This window comes from Trifolium pratense, linkage group LG2 (assembly GCF_020283565.1).
Source record: "Trifolium pratense cultivar HEN17-A07 linkage group LG2, ARS_RC_1.1, whole genome shotgun sequence".
NCBI lineage: Eukaryota > Viridiplantae > Streptophyta > Magnoliopsida > Fabales > Fabaceae > Trifolium > Trifolium pratense.
In genome coordinates, this window is record NC_060060.1 from 5,669,765 (window position 1) to 5,690,169 (window position 20,405).

At 31.7% G+C, this 20,405-nt stretch overlaps 2 protein-coding genes across 3 annotated transcripts; one reads left to right on the forward strand and one right to left on the reverse strand.

Annotated features, from left to right (window-relative positions):
- Window positions 1-5,173: 5,173 nt before the first annotated feature.
- Window positions 5,174-10,698, reverse strand: LOC123906549 (putative uncharacterized protein DDB_G0290989). The gene is made up of 2 exons (XM_045956478.1): window positions 8,092-10,698; window positions 5,174-7,477 (listed from the first exon to the last, which is right to left on the reverse strand). The coding sequence occupies exon 1, from the start codon at window positions 9,285-9,287 to the stop codon at window positions 8,547-8,549; it is 741 nt and encodes a 246-aa protein (XP_045812434.1). The 5' UTR covers window positions 9,288-10,698; the 3' UTR covers window positions 5,174-7,477; window positions 8,092-8,546.
- Window positions 10,699-13,714: 3,016 nt separating this feature from the next.
- Window positions 13,715-19,873, forward strand: LOC123906550. Of its 2 annotated transcripts, XM_045956480.1 has the most exons (6): window positions 13,873-15,447; window positions 15,565-16,140; window positions 16,729-17,183; window positions 17,922-18,196; window positions 18,801-18,980; window positions 19,060-19,772. In XM_045956480.1, the coding sequence occupies exons 2-4, from the start codon at window positions 15,604-15,606 to the stop codon at window positions 17,938-17,940; spliced, it is 1,011 nt and encodes a 336-aa protein (XP_045812436.1). In that variant the 5' UTR covers window positions 13,873-15,447; window positions 15,565-15,603; the 3' UTR covers window positions 17,941-18,196; window positions 18,801-18,980; window positions 19,060-19,772. The 2 variants fall into 2 exon arrangements, with proteins under 2 accessions (XP_045812437.1, XP_045812436.1); XM_045956481.1 differs by having other exon boundaries at window positions 13,715-15,447; window positions 18,801-19,873.
- The last annotated feature ends 532 nt before the right edge of the window (window positions 19,874-20,405 follow it).

Consider the following 20,405-nt stretch of genomic DNA (forward strand, 5'->3'; position numbering starts at 1 on the left):
AAAAATTTCTTACGACAATTAAGCACCATCAATTTTCATTGCACAATTTAAACAATTAAACATCGATAATTAGAAATCTAACAAATCATCAAATCATACATTTTCTTAGTGTTTTATTTTACGAAAAAATTTACATTTTTTTATCCTGATTCATTTGGCTAACTAAGATTAAAAAAGTCGTACATTTTTCATTCAATCTGCACATTTTGAACACGATTTCTACGCCGGGGCTTCCAAATGTTGAGACTTAAAGTTGGAGTTCCAGTTATCTCTTATATTATAAGCTTATTCCGATAGGCTACACCTAAACCTAATCCTTTTGGGATGAGTATTAATAAGAGTTAATGACAATCACTTAAGCATTTGGGGTATATCTTTCGTCGCCAGTTTTTTACATGGTCAGTTGTTTGTTGCGATTTCAAGAGTTACTTCTAGAGAAAGATTAAAAATATTGATTATCGACGAAGACGGTGAAGATACGAATAACACTTCCAATGTAACCTATTATGAAGTATTTCGTAATATACCGTAACTTCTGTTGTAAGAATATTTTTCCAAAGTTATTGTTAAACTAATTTTTAACGTTAGAATTTTTTTTTTTGTTACATATTAGGCTAAATAGACCTGTACACCGTACGAGTCGAAGTTCTAGTATATTTAAAAATCGAAGCCTAGTGAGAGAAGAAATATTTTGGGACCATTCCAAATTTCAATCGTGATTGTGATCATTTGGTGCTCTACCTCAAACAAGGATGGTATGCATGATTCCCTCTTCTCTAAACTTTCATTCGTCTCAACAATTGTCTTTCCAATTTGGTAACCAATTCAATTGTTTAATCTTCACTTAATTTTTTAAATAAGTCAATTTCTTTTCTAAATTATATAAATCTTTTATTAATTTAATCTTTCAAATATTGAAATCAACTAAAAGATATTTGAACTAGCCAACAATGAATTGGTCCAAGTGTAGGAGTTCAAGGGTTTGATTTCTGACTCATGTGTATGGAGAAGATTCATTATTCTCTAAAAAGATATGACATTTATCATCGTTAATATTTTAAACACTTTTATTCATGTGGTCCACTACCACCGTGAATAATGTAAATATTAGAATTTACCTACTTACACAGTTATACACATAATATATTTGGGTTAATTATACATTTAATCTCTTACGTTTATTTTATATTTTAATTTGATCCTTACATTTAAAAAATAATAATTTCATCTCTTACTTTTCTACCGTTTGCCATTAGTTAATCATTTCCATCAGTTTTGTCACATATGGTAGACAATTTGTGTATAGGGACAGACACGTTGACACATGTATAGTTGAAATAGTATTAGTGACAAAACTAACGAAAAAGAAAAACTAATGCAAGTGATGAAAATGAGTAGAAGACCAAATTAATACTTTTTAAACGTAACCGACTAAATTGATTGTTACAATTTTTAAAAATATTTTTTCTTAAAATATTTTTTCTTTTTACCAATTTGCCCTTGTTATGTCAAAAAAGATAATGGGCCTATTTGTTTCAGCTTTAAAAAAAATGGATTTTCCTTTGTATTTTTGAAAATAGATTTTCTAAAACCGATTTTCAAAATATTACAAGTTTTTTTTTTATTCGTTTTTTCTAAATTGAAACACTAATTTTGACATCATATAACATAAACACACATTATTGAAGTTCAAAACATAGTCAAAATCACAATTTTTTGAAAATGTTGTATTTCAAAAATGATTTTTATGAAAATCTATTTGAAATAGCTTCAAAATTAAATGATTTTTCGAAATTTTGATATCCGAAAAAAATTTCAACAAAATGATCAAATACCTAAAATAACATTTTAAGAATAACTATTCAAACCAAATTTTTATTTGAAACTTTTATAAAAAAATTCTTTATAAATTTTTTTTACTCGAAATTATGTAACATTACAGGAATCTATTTTGAAAAAATCTATAACAAATACCCCAATAAATTGATTATCTTTTTTTTTTTGACGCAATAAATTGATTATCTTGATAATCGCTTAATTTGCCCTTTTTACAAATCGTGATAATAAATTTGATCGAAAGTGTTTCTATCAAAAAAGATCGAAAGCGAATTCATTCTCTCCGGCGAAGCAACCATTATCTCCGGCGACGCAACCTTTATCTCCGGTAACCTTCTAATATTTCCTTCTGCTTTAATTTTCGATTGATATCATCTATGATTTTATTGCTTGGACGGTTAACTCGCTTATTCGATCTATGATTTGAATGCTATCATGTGTGATTCTTTGTTTCAGAATTTTCTTGTTAATGTGTATGTGTGTTGTGATTTTTGGTCTTTTTTTGTTCCTTGTGATTGTTCTTGTATTACATTTGAATGCTTTTGGTAATTTGCATCTATGAAATTTGATTTTGGCCCTGTTTGGATAAACTACTTAACTTTATTTGCAGCTTATAGCATAATTAAGTGCGCTTATCATGATAAGCTCTTTTGCATAAGCTATTTCTATAACAAAAGATAATAAATTGGAGTTTTTTTCATATAAGCTATGAACTATCTTTATAAGCTATCTTGAAGACTCATGAAAATAAGCTAGAAAAGCTTATGAACATGTCATAAGTTGTTTTCGTAAGTTCTCCCAAACAGTCTCACAAAACTTATGCAGTAGATAAACTCAAAGAAGCCAATTTAAACAGGCCATTGTATATTCAATTAAACATATTCTGTGTTTTGATTTTGCTGATATATATGTAGATGATCAGAAATATACTTCCAAATTTAGGGTTATGTGAAATTAGCAATTCAGCACAAACAACTTCATGTGGGATTTTAGCAACTTTTCAATGTTTTTTGCTACTCATTTTTCATGCACTACTCAATGGCTCTTAAGTGATTGTTGTAGCCCTTAAACATTTGGTGATCTTTAATAGTTTAGCGACTTAACAATGCTGATACTGCTTTATTGAATTTAGATTCAGAAACTCAGCTTTTTGTTATTATCAATCGAGCAAATGAGAGTTTAATGTTATGTAGTTACATTTGCAGTACTATGTTGTGTTTTAGAACCCATTCTTGTGGACATGATATTAATACTATGTTGCTTTTTAATTTCGTATGAATCACTTTTTTTTAGCGATTTTTTGTGTGTGAATAGTATATTACTGCTCTTTATTAACATTAAATAAGTTTTCTTTTATTTTGGGGAAATGTTTATTGACTTTACAAAAGAAAATTCTAATCATGATTAATATTAATCATAATTATCGTTGTGCATTTAATGTCATTTGACAGTAAAAAATGTTTTAGGGTATACTGTCCGAAATCTATATATAGTTATAGTCTTCACCATTGTTTATCACGCTTTTTTTCTTTCTTCCAATCTTTTGCAAAATAAATTCTTATTTTTTCGTTCTTTTGTTTTAGTTCATTCAAATTTTCAATTTTAATTTATATGTTTTGTTAACTAGTATCCAGACCCGTGCCATGCACGTAGGGTTGGGAATAGGCCAGGCCAGGCCTTGACAGGCCTGAGCCTGGCCTACGATTTTTTTTCAGGCCTAAGCCTGGCCTGTGGCCTATCAAATGATATTTTTTTTGGCCTGGCCTGAGCCTTTTAAAAGCCTGGCCTGACCTTGTAGCCTGTTTAAAAGTCTGTGTTACATTAAAACTTCTCTATATAGTTTTTTTAAATAGGCTAAACAGGCCTTAAAAAGTTCACATTTAAATTTTTATAATTTCTACAACATTAAGAAAAAGCTAATAATATGATTAACACAATAATTAAAAACTAATCAAATAACAAATACGATTACGAAAAGTCGCAATAATTAAAAGCTAATAATATTTATATAAATAATATTTTTTTTATAAGATATAAATAATAATATTATATAAATAATAATTATTATAAACAGGCCGGCCTATCAGGCTTCGTAGGCCTTTTTGAAGCCTAAGCCTGGCCTATTTATGTAAACAGGCCGTTTTCAAAGCCTAAGCCTGACATTTTTAATAACCAGGCCAGGCCAGGCTTATATAGGCCAGGCCGAAGGCCCCTGTAGGCCGCCTGGCCTATTCCCAACCCTACATGCACGAGTGAAAATGCTTTTGGAGATTTATTGCATTATGAATTATATATTTTTTATAATTTACTTTAATAATTTACTTTATTATAATATATGTTATATAAAGTCTCTAAATAATTATAAAATATATATTTGTAAAAATATATCTTTCAATTATTATTTTTATATGTGGGAATATGTAGTAAACTATTATGCAAACAATAAATTTGATGACTATTATTATAAAACTAATATTGCAATTATTGCATATGAGTTGATTTGTACATGTGAGGAATTTCTCATACTTTAAATTGTACTATATGTAAAATCGTCCAATGATATACTCCCTCTAATCCTTAATATAAGAAGGATTTGACTTTTTAGATACATTGAAAAATGAATGTATGTAGTCTATAATATAGTCTAGATGCATTAATTTTTCAATGTATCTAAAAAATAAATTTCTGCTTATATTAAGGTTTCGTTTGGCCCAGCTTTTTTTAGAGCTTATGTAAACAACTTATGCGATATAAATTAGCTTATGCAATATAAATTAGATAAAATAGCTTATAAAATTACAATTTTCCAGACCCATGCCAAGTGTTGAAGTACAAAAGTAAGTATATTTTTATCGTCTCCACAGGGACTGATGCGATATCGATGCCGTTCAACAATTAATATAACTTCAAGTAAAGTGGTTGACGGAGTTTGTTTATGAGAAACTACGAAAATATAGTGATGTTAAAAAAATGATTGGAATCACAGAGAGATAAGTTTGCTGGGATTTAGACATCGCTAACTCATTCATATGTATTCTCCAAATCAGTTATATAGATTTTAGACATCCCTCAATATTATCACGTACCGCTCGTCGTACGTTTCCGTGTCCAGATAACGCCGAGATATCTATTATACCTATTAACATCAGATGTCTCGGATCGTCAATCGATATAATAGCATTAAGCTTCGATACTCTAAGTGAATATTAAACCTAAATCTATATCTAGAATTTAGAATTTAATAGATATTATCCTAATTCTTTGGGTTCAAAAAGTATATGTCTATAACAAGTTAAACCATATAATTAAAACATAAAAATCAAGAACAACACCAATATTAATGGATAATCTAAAATCATATATAATACCATGATCATAAAATATACATATTACTAGAGTTAGTTACATCTAATCCCAACAAAAGAGAGATTAGCTATTCATTTTCATGATAGCTTTACAAAAGATAAAGAAGAAAAGAGATGAACAAACATATCAATGATGATGTCTCAACTATTGTTGTGTATCCGTCTTCAAATCTCCTTCAATCTGCCTCCTTCTCTCTGTTTCTCTTATGTTCTGTTCTCTGTTTCTAGTGTTGCCAAGAATGGAATGAATTATTTGGAATGGCCTTGCGTCCTTTTATAGGCTTGGAACTAACTAGGCAGTGCTTCCACAACTGGAACAAGGCGGTTCTTAGTTACTTATGATAATATATTCTTCATAGTTAAGTAACTTTAAGTCAAAAAGGTGCTGCATAATCTTGTTTTGGTCCAATAAAAACTATCTTATCTCTTAAACAATAAGGACAAAAGTTGTCTCTTGATTCAATAATAATTTCTTAGTCTTGAAGTATGTGATTCTACTTGGTTCCATTTGTCCATTAAGCTCACAAAACCTACAAAAATGAGGGAAAATAGCTAAAATACTAATTTGCTAGTAGAGATTAATATTTAAAATTAATTGGGGTTTTTACCTAAAATGACTTATAAAACAAGTCAATAAGTGCTTAAAATAAATAGGTAAAATCACTGTTTTTGAGCACTTATCAACTCTCCCCAACTTAGAACTTTGTTTGTCCTCAAACAAAAGTCCAAAATAAACTCTCAAAACATGTTTCAAACATCATTGGTGCATGATTCATTCAAGCTTTGCAATCAATCAAAAACTTTGGTTTTAAATCATTTCAAGTTTGCATGATTCAATGTATTGCAAGTTCAAAATCAATCATTCATAATCATCAAAGAATCAAAGCATGAATGTGAAATAGTTTCAAAATTCAAGTAAGATTTCAATCTTTCCAAATCAACAAGATAATCAACTAGAATCACAATTCTCACAAGTGTTTCAACTCAAGGGTGTAGTGTTTCTCTCAATCCAAGCAATGTGTTCACAACAAATCAATTCAAACATACATCTCAACAAATCACAAGACATGTTATCAATCATGGATCACTAAGGTCTTTCTTAAGCTTGTAATGGGGCTAGGCTACAAAAAATAATTGTTTTTCTTTGGATTCAAAAAGCCTTAAGGATGAGAGAGCATAAACTTTGAGTATCTTTATTACATTACATAAGCTATTCATCCTCTTTCACTTTCCTCATTCTTTACTTTTGGGATTCTTTTTGTATGCTACAATCTCTTCTTCTTTTTTTTTTTCTTTTTTTCTTTTTTCTTTTTTTCTTTTCAATTTGAATGACTTCTTTTGATTGTAACATCTTTTCAAAATTCTTTTTCTTTTTCACAATCACCATTTTCAACTACTTCTTTCTTTTTTTTCAAACAAACAAATAACCTCTTTCTCCCCAACTTATTTTCAACCCTACTTAAATTCAATGCTCAATCATCCTAAGACAAGGGTTAAGTCATTGTTTTTCTTTATTGTGGTTCAAGGGTTCAAAACAAACAAATTTTCAAAAGTTTGGCTCAAGGGGGTAGCAAAGGATCACACTAAGTCACAAGGTAGGTTATTTTGGCTTAAGTAGTTACCACTCAAAAAGAAACAAGGCCTTGATCATATCCATGACATCAAACACATCAAGTAATAGCAAGATTCAGTTAAAATCAATAGAGTTAAACACAATTGTCGGCTCTCAAATATATAAACAATGGAAGGTTCACACAATCTCACTCGGCTAGGTCTACGTGATTCATAATCAATTAATCATGTTAAGAAGGAATGAATGAAATCAAATTGAATAAAGCTACTTAGTTCAAATTCATCCTATCATTCAAAGATAATCACAAAGATTTCACCTCAAGCAATGCAATTTGAAAAATTCATTCTAATCATGCATTTGAATTTGATTAATCACAAACCTAGACATTTCAATTCATATGCACATTTAGCGATCACAAAAATTTAACACCATGTATGTTCACAAAAATTTCAGTCAACATTTGCAATGAAACATAAAACATGAATGTTAATGACTGAAACAATAAAAGTTCACATAATATGGCGTGCTTTAGCTCCATATTCTGCTTCATCTTGCTCATTATTAACTCCAACTTCAACATCATTTTGATGAGCTGCCTCCTTCGGTACATGTGGACTGACCTCAGACCATTTAACAAATGCAGCAAAAACCTCAGGTGTAGGCCATTTAACATGTTGCACATTGCTGCATATGCATAGTAAACCTGTGCATATAGCCATTAAAATTGTTTGCTCGATGGTTAGCATATAAAAGTGATAATCAATGTTCTAAAAAGCATTCACCACTTGGTTCACATGATTATTGTTCCTAAAATAAGGCACCATTAATCCAAGATTAAAATATGGAAGTGATTAACAAGTTTCAATGAAAGTACCATCATACCATTCATGCTTTGTTTTGGGTATAGAAAAAAAAAAAAAAATAAAAAAAATCTGACATTGTAATTCATCACATAACCAAGTATATCCAACTAGAGTAAATGAAGTGCAAAGCATTCCTATGTGCAATTGTTGTGATGAAAAACTAGAGTAAATTAAGTTTCATGAAAAGGTGAAGCAAGGAAACATGAATTCATTGGAAACAGACACCAGCCCTGTTCTTGTCTAATTACCCAAGTAACACACCTTAAACATGTAAATCCACACTCAAACAGAGATTTTCCAAATAAAAATGAAGGATTATAAATCCTAATTTCGTTTTCCATGAAGAGTGATAAACCACAAAAGTCCCTAATTCATCTATATTGAATCTCAAATTCACAAATTAAGTAAACCTACTTCAATAATAATGAACATTAAAGCATTAGAATAGACTTACTTGTGAAAAGATGAAGAATGAGATGAAATTTAGGGTTTTAAATAAATGGATGAATTCTTTTGCAAACCCTTGTGAGTCTGAATGAGTCAAAAGATGATTTTTTTTTTGGATGGGATGAGTAAAATTGGATGAATTTGAGTGACAGAAGATCAAAATTCGTGAGAGGGAAGAATAGTTGAGGGTTTTAACGTGAAGGAGTGTGTGGATGTTTCAAAACTCAGTCTTCTTCGCTTAGCCAAGAAACGGTCGCTTAGCGAAGTCATGAAAACAGGCAAAAAATTGCAGAACTTTTCCTTCAGATGCAATGGTTCAATTTTGGCTCATATATAAAATCTTTCAAAACATGCCTAAATATACTAAAATGATAAATTGCAAAAATTAAATAGTAAAGATAGAAGATTGGGTTGCCTCCCAACAAGCGCTTGGTTAACGTCGGTAGCTCGACGCCTGAGATGTTAGGGTGGCCAAAACGAAGCGGAAAGAACATCATCCGTCTTTTTCCTTCGGTTAGGGAGGAACTCCATGAACTTTAGATATAGATGTTGCGGAGTCCATATCCTCCCCAATTCCTTCTTGTTGAACAAGGCACAAATTTTTTCTATGACTCGATCAATCTCCGCCTTGTTTTCCATCTCCTTCTTTTGTTCACATGATTCTTCCTTGCTAAATAATCCTTCATTTTCCTCCGCAGCCATCATCACTTGTTCCTTATCAACAGTGTTAGCTTCCTCCGTACATGGCAATTCTTGAGGAAGTTCAACTTCATGCGGTGTATCTATTTCTTTCACTATTTTCTTTACACCACATCCTTCGAACATTCTTTCTTCCTCATTGTTTTCAACACCTTTCACACTCTCTCCACTTTCCTCATTTTTCATTGGATTATTATCTTTCTCGTCAGGAGTGGTTTGTGTGTTGGTTTGAAATGTTTCTCCATGGTTATTGTTATTGGCTAACTGTTTAGCCAACTGAACAAGCTGATTTTCCAAATTTTTGGCCCGTGCAAGACTGTTTTTCAGATATTGTTGGTTCTGGTCTTGCATCTGTTGCATTTGTTGTTGCTGCATTTCCATGAATTTAATCATGGTCTCCTCCAATTTAGCCTCTGAAGTTTGCCCATAATTATAAGGAGGAAACTGTTGATATGATTCATACTCATCCGGAGTATAGAAATTGTAATAACCACGATCAGTCATGGTTTTACTTTTAATAGGGAATCTGAAAAAGGATTCAACAAACAAGAAAAACAATTTTCTTTGTCTAGCAAAGAAGGATTAGCACAAGAAAAACTATACAATATAAACAAATATATACAAATACTTAAAAGAATACAAATTGTTGAAATGCTCCAATATCTAAACGCCAGTCCCCGGCAACGGCGCCATTTTGTTGAAGTACAAAAGTAAGTATATTTTTATCGTCTCCACAGGGACTGATGCGATATCGATGCCGTTCAACAATTAATATAACTTCAAGTAAAGTGGTTGACGGAGTTTGTTTATGAGAAAGTACGAAAATATAGTGATGTTAAAGAAATGATTGGAATCACAGAGAGATAAGTTTGCTGGGATTTAGACATCGCTAACTCATTCATATGTATTCTCCAAATCAGTTATATAGATTTTAGACATCCCTCAATATTATCACGTACCGCTCGTCGTACGTTTCCGTGTCCAGATAACGTCGAGATATCTATTATACCTATTAACATCAGATGTCTCGGATCGTCAATCGATATAATAGCATTAAGCTTCGATACTCTAAGTGAATATTAAACCTAAATCTATATCTAGAATTTAGAATTTAATAGATATTATCCTAATTCTTTGGGTTCAAAAAGTATATGTCTATAACAAGTTAAACCATATAATTAAAACATAAAAATCAAGAACAACACCAATATTAATGGATAATCTAAAATCATATATAATACCATGATCATAAAATATACATATTACTAGAGTTAGTTACATCTAATCCCAACAAAAGAGAGATTAGCTATTCATTTTCATGATAGCTTTACAAAAGATAAAGAAGAAAAGAGATGAACAAACATATCAATGATGATGTCTCAACTATTGTTGTGTATCCGTCTTCAAATCTCCTTCAATCTGCCTCCTTCTCTCTGTTTCTCTTATGTTCTGTTCTCTGTTTCTAGTGTTGCCAAGAATGGAATGAATTATTTGGAATGGCCTTGCGTCCTTTTATAGGCTTGGAACTAACTAGGCAGTGCTTCCACAACTGGAACAAGGCGGTTCTTAGTTACTTATGATAATATATTCTTCATAGTTAAGTAACTTTAAGTCAAAAAGGTGCTGCATAATCTTGTTTTGGTCCAATAAAAACTATCTTATCTCTTAAACAATAAGGACAAAAGTTGCCTCTTGATTCAATAATAATTTCTTAGTCTTGAAGTATGTGATTCTACTTGGTTCCATTTGTCCATTAAGCTCACAAAACCTACAAAAATGAGGGAAAATAGCTAAAATACTAATTTGCTAGTAGAGATTAATATTTAAAATTAATTGGGGTTTTTACCTAAAATGACTTATAAAACAAGTCAATAAGTGCTTAAAATAAATAGGTAAAATCACTGTTTTTGAGCACTTATCACCAAGCACAGGTAGAAATGCGTTTGTAGATTTATTGACTTATAAATTATATATTTTACTTTAAAAAGAAAAATTTTAATTGCTAATTGATGATAATTAATGACAACTACATAAATATTTAGAATCTTATATAATTTAATAATTAAAATAACACTGTGAAAAAAACTAACGGTAAAATTTATGTATATAGTATTATAGATTTTCTTAGGAGAGATTTCCATAGTTTGTATTTATTTATCAAATTAAAAATGTATCATAGTTGTTGTTTCAATTATTCTACACTAAAAGAATTATAAAGTTGATGAAAAATAATTTTTCTATGAGATATATGGAAGAGACTTTGAGGTTTCGTAAAAAGGCTTTGAGATGGATATAAATTACAAAAAAAAAAGTATGTCTATCAATATAAATAACAAAAAAATTGATTCCCGTGTTAATATTTAAACAGAAATATAGGTTCCCGTTGAAATTAAAAAAAAAAATCTCCTTATTAATATATGACTAAAAATATAGATTCCGTAAAAATTATACAATAATTAAATAGGTTTTCATATATTAATATATGAGTATAAAATATAGACCTTTGTTTTAAGCAAAAGGACGCAGATGAAGAATCATATGTAACACCCAATATAATAAATATATAAAAAGATCCTACCAAAAAAATATATATATAAAAAGAGAGCAAGAACAAAAAGAAAAGGATAATTTTATAAAATAAAATACAATTACCTGTAATGATACATATATAAGTAGAAAATATATGTTCCCGTAAAAATTACAATAAAAAATAGGCCCCTTTGATGTATGAGTTAAAATATAGGCCACATAAAAATTAAAAAAAATAATAAAATTTCGTATAAATATATGAGTAGAAATATAAACTACAATATAAATTAAAAAAATAAAATAGATGTTGTATTAATATATGAAAAGAAATATAAATTTATGCAATAATAAAAAAATAGTTCTCATATTATTATGAGTAAAAATATAGATCTTAATAGAAATTATAAAAAAAAAAGTCATTCTTATTAATGCAAAATTAGAAAATATATGTTCTCGTAGAAATTACAATAAGAAATAGGTCCCCTTGATTAATGAGTTGAAACACAGGCCACTTAGAAATTAAAAAAAAAATCTTTCCTATTAATATATGAGCAGAAATATAAACAATAGTATAAATTACAAAAATAAAATAGATACGGTAATAATATATGAAAATAAATATAAGTTTATGTAGTAATAAAAAAAAATAGTTCTCATATTAATATGAGTAAAAATATAGATTTTGTAAAAAAAATTAAAAAAAGAGATGGGCCTTCATATCGAAATATATATTAATAGAAATAAGTTCCCTTAGAAATTACAAAATAAATAAATAAATAAATAAATAAATAAATAAAATAGTCATTCATATTAATATGTGAGTAAAAGGATATGTATTCATTGTGTCAAAAAAAAAGTATATGTATCGATAGACATTTTTAATAAAAAAAAAAGGCATATATATTGATGTATGAGTAAAAATATAGATCTTATAGAGAAAAAAAAATGTTTTCGTATTAACATGAATAGAAATATAAATTACAATATAAATTACAAAAATAAAGTAAATCTCGTATTAATATATAAATATAAATAAAAATATAGTAGTATAGGATAATGTAAATAATACATGTATATAAATAGTAGTAAAGGCTAATTAATGTAATTGTGGTAAAAAAAAATTTATAATTAATTGTGATAATTTAATTCATAAAATAAAGCTCATTCAAAATCGCTAGTAATTACGGTAATTAATTTCTATAATGTTGCTCATTCAAAATAATGATTCTTATACCTTAAATACAAATATGTAATTACTGTGAATTAATTTTACAGCTGGAGCTTGTTTTTTGGTCTTGTAACTTCATCTTTCTTGGCTTTTGCTTGCTTTTTGTCTTCAATTACTATAAAAACTACCTAAAATACTACTCTAAATAGCTAATAATTAACTGTCATCACAACCCCACACTTAAACCGTTGCTCGTACTCGAGTAACATGTTTGTCAAACAAAATCGTCAGTGAAACAACAAGTAACTCAAATGATAGGAAATTCACAACCTTTGTTTATATGTCGGTAATGGTACCACTGATCTTCACTGCAGCGATCATGCTCCATCAGCACTTGGCCCAAGAGACGTCAATCTTAGCAAGTACAACATATGTCCACAAGAGTCCATGTTCAATTTTTTTTTCTCTCACACATTTTCACTCAATATTGAAAGGGTATCTCTCAATCAACGTGAGACATGCCATTTTACCATAGGCTTGCAAGGATTCAAAGCAACCAATCAAAGTTAAAAGAAATACGCATTATTGGAGGTCTTTATGGGTTGTAATGTGGCTTAGGTAAAGGTAGGATAATTTTTGGGAAAGTAGGTTAAAATATTTGGAGTTAAGTGTGACTACTTGTCCTTATTTGGGTGCAACCTGTTACCTGTGGTACCTTTTTGATGTAGTACAAGAGATGTTAGGACCGGATGTGTCTTTGTGCGGGCATTTTCTATCACTTATTTTCCTTTTCTTTCTCAATTTTTTTTTTGAAGAGAGTATTTTTTTATGGAATTTTTTATGTATTCCGTATCTTTTTCATTTTTTTTCTTTTGATTGTGATAGTTATCTTGTATACCACCCCACACTTAGATGTATTAGCGGACTTATGGAGGAGCACACACCACACCACCATCGTTAGTTGGTTCAGTGGTGATTGACGCTAATTTTAGAGATTTTTTTTATGTTTAAATAATTAAAAAATCTAATGAGTAAAATTAAAAGATTTAAATAATTGTTTATTTATTTATTTATTTAATAGTAAAAGAAAAAGGAATAAATAAAAAGAACCCGCGTCTTTTCTTGTTTTCTACCCTATCCAATCCAATTAATTGAAATAAATAAATAAAAAAAAAAATTGAAATCTAATTAATTCCAAATCCCTATTTTCTTGTTACACACACAAATATGACACACACACACACCAACGCCAATGCAAGTTTCAAAAACCTTAAAAAGAGCATAAACCCTAGAGAAATGAACGAACCAGATTCACCTCATTAGAGCATTGTGAAATTGGTAGCAAGGGTTAACATTCTCGGCAGATATCGAACGCGATTGATATGGAAATTGTTCTGCGTCTGAGTTCTAATGAGGTGTTCTGTCACTTTAAACCCTAGAGAAATGAACGAACCAGGTTCTTCTTCTTCTTCTTCTTCTTCTTCTTCTTCTTCTTCTTCTTCTTCTTCAGTCGATGGAATTGGAATGATGGACTTGGAAACTGTTTTACCCTTACCTCTCAGTTATTGGGAATGGCATTCTTACGCCTGTCTTTACATAGTAATCAACCTTAACATCCAAACCCCCAATGAAAGACTTCTCTGGAATGACCATAGGAAGAATGTTTTTCAATCTCTATTTAAATCTCTCAGGTATACTTGTTTTGGATCTATTTCACCTGCCGAGCTAGCAGATCCTATTACTCATGAACTAGTTCAAAAATTGTACGAGGCAAAATTTGCGGGTGCTCATTGCATTATTTGCCATAACACTGACAAAGATCTTGATTCCATTACAAGATGTTCTCATCTCTTCTGTTCTCCATGCTACGACCAATACTACTACAATACAAGGGCGGAGTTGGAGGAACAGCAAAAGCCGGTGATTATCAAATGTCCGGTTTGTTCGACCATTGTTGAAACGTTGCTTGATGATCGTAATCTTCTTGTTTCTGCCATGTCAACTAAGTCGAAATATGTTATCGACCAAGTTCAAAAACTGCTCGATGAATGGAAACAGCAGGCGAATGCTGAATCAAAGATCGTTGTGGTTTCCTCATCTGGAGCAACTCTAACGTGCCTCAATAGAGCTTTAACCGGTTTGCATATAGCATCTTCCCTATACCTACGTTATAATGATCATACTGCTCATACTATTAAAGGTTTTCTGAAGGACCCGATGAATAGGGTTTTGTTGATAAAACCACGTGCCATTCAATTTGAGATTGTGCTGCCTCCTTCATCCCACACTTTTGTTACTGAGGCAATTGTGTGGGATGTTAAGGATTATATTTTTAGGAAGGTAAAAACAGCTAAGCCTGACACGTTGTTCAAAACAATTCTAGTGGCACAAAACACTGTTGAGGAACATATAATAATGGAACCACATTTCGATGATCATTATGATTCTTACGACGAAAAATGCAACTTTGTCGGACCCCAGTTCAAAACCCTGACCGATGTAGAGAGAATAGCGACTCTCTTCGGAAGAGCTGTTCTGCCTGTTTTGGAATTTGACGATGGTTTCAATTTGGAACAGGGGTGGGAGGAAGGTCAGAATGATTTTGAATGGGAAACTAGTAGCGCATCACAATAAAGAGCAGTAGTAGTAGATATAGTAAGTAGTAAATAGTAAATAAAGTAGAATAATAAAAATGTAGTGGATATAGTAGTAGTAGTATTTTTGAATCAAAGTAGTAGTAAATGATTTTTAGATAAAGTAGAATAATAATTTTTAGTACTAGTAAATAATAGATAGTAAGTTTGATTCTGGACCTATATTTGGTGGAAGAGCGAATTCTGAACCCGGAGAGACCTAAGAAGGAAATATTAATTGATTGAAACATTCGTTAAGGAAGACCGACATCCACCTCCTGGGTAACCACTGTGCTCTAGGGCTCCTACCGAACAGATTGGTGACATTTTTCAGGTATATATGTTCCAGACTGCAGTGAAATTCATATCTTTATTTTACCGCTTTACATTCTTTGGCTTTATTTTTTATTGCTATGATGCACAGTTGCAATTTTTTGTTTCTGTTTTTCAGGTTTGGGAGCTTTTAGAGCGATTCCGTGAAATTCTAGACATGAAATCTGAGAGGGGAATGAGTGGAAGTCAAGTTTTAACTTCACAAGGGGCTGATGGTGATCGCCGACTAATATGTGAAGCTGATCCATCGGGTTCCACAGGAAGTTCTTTTATTCAAGTGGAAACAGAAGCAATGAAAGAGGAAGCCCAAGTTTTGCTCGCATCTTTCACCTATGTCAGATGCTTTGGTGTAGCTTTGACCAAGGCCCATAATTCATTACTAAGAGTGCTAATAGGTGAACTGCAATCAAAGGTGCCTGCTTTGGTGGATCGGAATTCTGAACCCGGAGAAACTCGGACAAGACGTGCAGTTCCTTCTAAACGAACCAAGGTCAATATGCTTCCTATCAATGAATTGACTTGGCCAGAACTAGCTCGTAGATATATCTTGGCTTTCTTATCAATGGATGGTAACCTCGAGTCTGTGGAAATTACTGCCCGTGAAAGTGGTAAACTATTTGGTTGCTTACGAGGCGATGGTGGTTTGCTGAGCGGTTCCCTTACTGGCGTGGCTGGGATGGAAGCTGATGCACTGGTGAGAGCATAGCTTTTGTCTTCAGAAATGATTGATATGCATGAAATAGATCGTAAGAAATAGATCACTTTAATATGCATGTAATACTTACAGTTACATTTAAAAGACTAAGACCGTCTTTTTGCATTTTAGGAGTCATGCTTATAACTCAACTATAGTCTTGGAATATTCTTTGAATCATGCTAAACCTAAATGCTTCTCATTAGACTTCATATTTAATTATGCTGTTCATCAAATGCTTGTCAAAATGTTGTACTGTTTGAGTTCCACTCACATTTTTTCTGTAATGTTGTTAAATTTTCGTTATAAAGTTATAAGGACTAGCATATGGGATGAACTGGTTTAGGCATTTTGACTAGATTTAGCTTGACTCACTTCAGGTTCGAATGGTATTGCTTGAGTGTATGTTTTGCTACTTTATTTCTGGAAGTATCTTTCCTGTGTTATACACTGCCTCTAGATTTTATACTTTCCGACTGTTTCAACTTTTCTTGACTAGAAGTTATGTATTTAAACTGAAACAAATGATAGAAGTAGTGCTGAAGCTTTTTTTCTTTTTCTTTATTGTACTTGAAACTTTGCTCTCAGTTGCTTGAGGAGGCTATGAAGAAGATTTTTGGTTCTTTGAGCAGAGAAAATGATGTACTCATCATAAAAGGGCGGATAAAAGCATATCTGTTACACATTTCAGATTCTGATAACCAACATATGAATTCAATAGAAGGACAACTTAGGCCTGTTCCTGTGGCTGTGGAGTCTCAATGTACAGATAAATCCCTCAAGTCTTTTCCATCGTCAAATCATATGCATCAAGCAATAAATGGCTACAGTGGAGCAACTCATATTCAGGGTAATAACTACCAGAAATGTGAGATAAGGGATGTATCTACTTGTGCAACATACCAGCAAGGAAAATGTATCTACTTGAGTCTGCGGAAATTACTGCCCGTGAAAGTGATAAAGCATTTCATTGCTTACGAGGCGATGGTGGTTTGCTGTGCGGTTCCCTTACTGGCGTGGCTGGGATACAAGCTGATGCACTGGTGAGAGCATAACTTTTGTCTTAAGAAATGATTGACAACTTTAATCTCCACCTTGTCTAATATGATTAGATACTCTTTTTCTTCATTCTCTTTTTCTTCACAGTGCTAACATATGGGTCTCGATGTAAACTAATTTTGCATTACAACTCAATTCTAAAATCAGAAATTTTGTGGTTCTAATACAAGAAATAGATTGTAAGATGATCGCTTTAATATGCATGTAGTACTATGCTAAGTTGCAAAGCATATTAAAATTAAGAATACTTACATCTAAAAGACTAAGACCTACTTTTTGCATTTTAGGATTCATTTCAACTATAGTCTTGGAATATTCTTTGAATCATGCTAAACCTGAATGCTTCTCATTATACTTCATATTTCGTTATGCTTTAGCAAACATGCTGTTCATAAAATGCTTGTCAAAATGTTGTACTGTTTGAGTTCCACTCTCATTTTTTCTATAATGTTGTTAAATTTTCCTTATAAAGTTATAAGGACTAGCACATGGGATGCACTGGTATAGGCATTTTGACTAGATTTAGCTTGACTCACTTCAGGTTCGAATGGTATTTCTTGAGTGCGTGTTTTTGCTACTTGATTTCTGGAAGTATCTTTCCTAGTTTGCGACTGTTTGAGCTTTTCTAGACTACAAGTTAAGTATTTAAACTGAAACAAATGATAGAAGTGGTGCTGAAGCTTTTTTTCTTTTCTTTTTTGTACATGAAACTTTGCTCTCAGTTGCTCGCGGAGGCTATGAAGAAGATTTTTGGTACTTTGCGCAGAGAAAATGATGTACTCATCATAGAAGAAGAGGAAGGGTGCTGCTGAAATTAAATTGGCAAATGATGGTAAAATTCCTGAATGGGCGCAGGTGCTGGAACCTGTCAGAAAGCTACCAACAAATGTGGGAACCCGAATCAAAAAATGTGTTAGTGATGCTCTAGATAAGAATCCGCCAGATTGGCTCAGTTAGTAAGGAAGTGCACAAGGGCAATGCATCTGGACCAACAAAGGTGCTCTTCAGTGACTCTTCTCCTTTTTATATATCTATTTTTGAGTGCATGTACATAGACATTGCCAAGACTAGTGTGAAACTGCTATTTTTGTTGGACTGATGAAATGGTTTCACCGCATATTTTGCCTAACATATTAACATAATTGGTTCTTGCCGTCTAGTGTATAATATGCAAGTGATCGTGTAATTTAATTTATAGTTTTGAACTAAGTTTTTAACATAATGGGCATAATTTTCGGTGTTCATTTTCTTTTGTTTTATCAAGTGCCTCATTATTGGTACTTTTTGCTTCAAGTTGGAATGCATGATTTTTGCTTCAAGTTGGAATGCATAAAAATCATAATTGTGTTGTTGACTTTCATATACATAACAAAATGTCTAATTCTATTGTGATCGACTGAACTTTGTGTAATACAAACAGATTATTTTTTTTATTTTTTTCATCATATTCTGTCTTGATTGATTTGTCTTAATACTTAATATTTTTTGCATATAAAAGAAATAAATAACTGTGTTGTGTGCAATCAATTTATGGATGCTGCTATTTCATGTTTAGCTGTTGTTGATTTAAGTCTGATAACAACGCGATCTTGAATTTTCAGGGTCTATTCACAACAGAAAGAACGGTCTAGATCCAGCTGCAGCCCCATTTGCTAAAAATCCAAGAGACATCACCTACTGAAGAGAATAAAATCAATGACATTTTGCAAGGATTGCTTACTTGTGATTCTAAAGAACTATAGGGGGATGGAGCAATCAATCTTTTGCAGGAGAGGTTACAGGTAAAACCCATTTGTATGGAGAAATTATATGTTCCAGACTTCCCAGATATCCGACCGATTGATCTGAAATCTTTGCTAGGGAATTCGCCGAAGCCAAAAAAGGCTTTATCTGACATAGATAATTTGTTGAGGGGAATGAATATTAAGACGCCTCTTAGATAGGATGTAGGATATGCTGTGAAGCAGTTAGATTCACCCACACCACCAAGAAGTCCATTTGCTTCGCTGTCATCATTGCAAAAACACATTTCACGGTCAAAGCCATCATCAGATAGATCCATTTTCAGCTCATGAAATTGATCATATACCTACAAGAAATTATTCATCAACTCACATGATAAACCAGGAAGTCAACATTCTTAGTTCTAGTAAGCTGTCAGATGAGCTGAGTGCACCTATAATCAAAGATGTTATTGCTGCTGGTGAGACAAATACAATTCTGGAGACTAGTGAAAATTCCAATGAAGATATTGTTGCAGTTAGCGAGACAAGTTCGGTTGACGATCCTGATAGAAATTACACCAGTACTCCTCGGATGTTGGTCTGGTTATGATTGATGACAAAATACTATGTTTTTAGGCTATAGTTGCTTTTAGAATTGAATCTTTGTCTTTTGGTACAGGAAAAGAGAATTGAATCATTTTCCTTTAATTTCAGAAAAAGGTGGGACTTTATCCTCTCGGTGAGGCAATTTTATTTGGTGCCATTGTTCTTATAACAATGACAGTATACATTTTATATAGGTAGTTTGATTTCTTTTATGATATGCATTCTATAGTTAAGAAGGATTAATTGGTCTCTTTATTTTCTTTTATAGTTTCATCGAATTTGTAGACGTTTTCTCAGAACCATTATTCCCATTTTTTTGGATATAGTATATCACAAGCAATCTACTTCTAAGCATATTACACACTATTATATATATATATATATATATATATATATATATATATATATATATATATATATAGGGGTTTTCTAACTTAGACCCTAGTTAGGTCTAAGTTAGCAAGGTGCACCTTTTGAGTTAGACAAAAATACCCATTTTTTTTTTTGAAACAATAGAGCAACTGGGGCATGTATGTAATTTGCATCATAAAAATACCCTTTTTTTTTTTTTGAAACAATAGAACAACTATTACATTTTTTAAATTTCTTCCAAATTTCGACCTCATTTTACGTGCGAATCGAACGCCGATTTCAAAAACTAATACCGGAAACCTTTGTAAAATTGAAAAACGATCAAAATCCATATAAGGAACGTCGAGTTTCGTTGAGTATTGAGGGAGATCGAACCGGGTCAAAAACCGGGTCGCACGACCCGTTTCTGCATAAAACGGGTGGGAGGGACGATGAACAGTGCGCGTCGCCCACGCCCACTCTCACCGGCGGCGCGTGGGGGCGCGTGCGGCCTCAGGGAGGCTC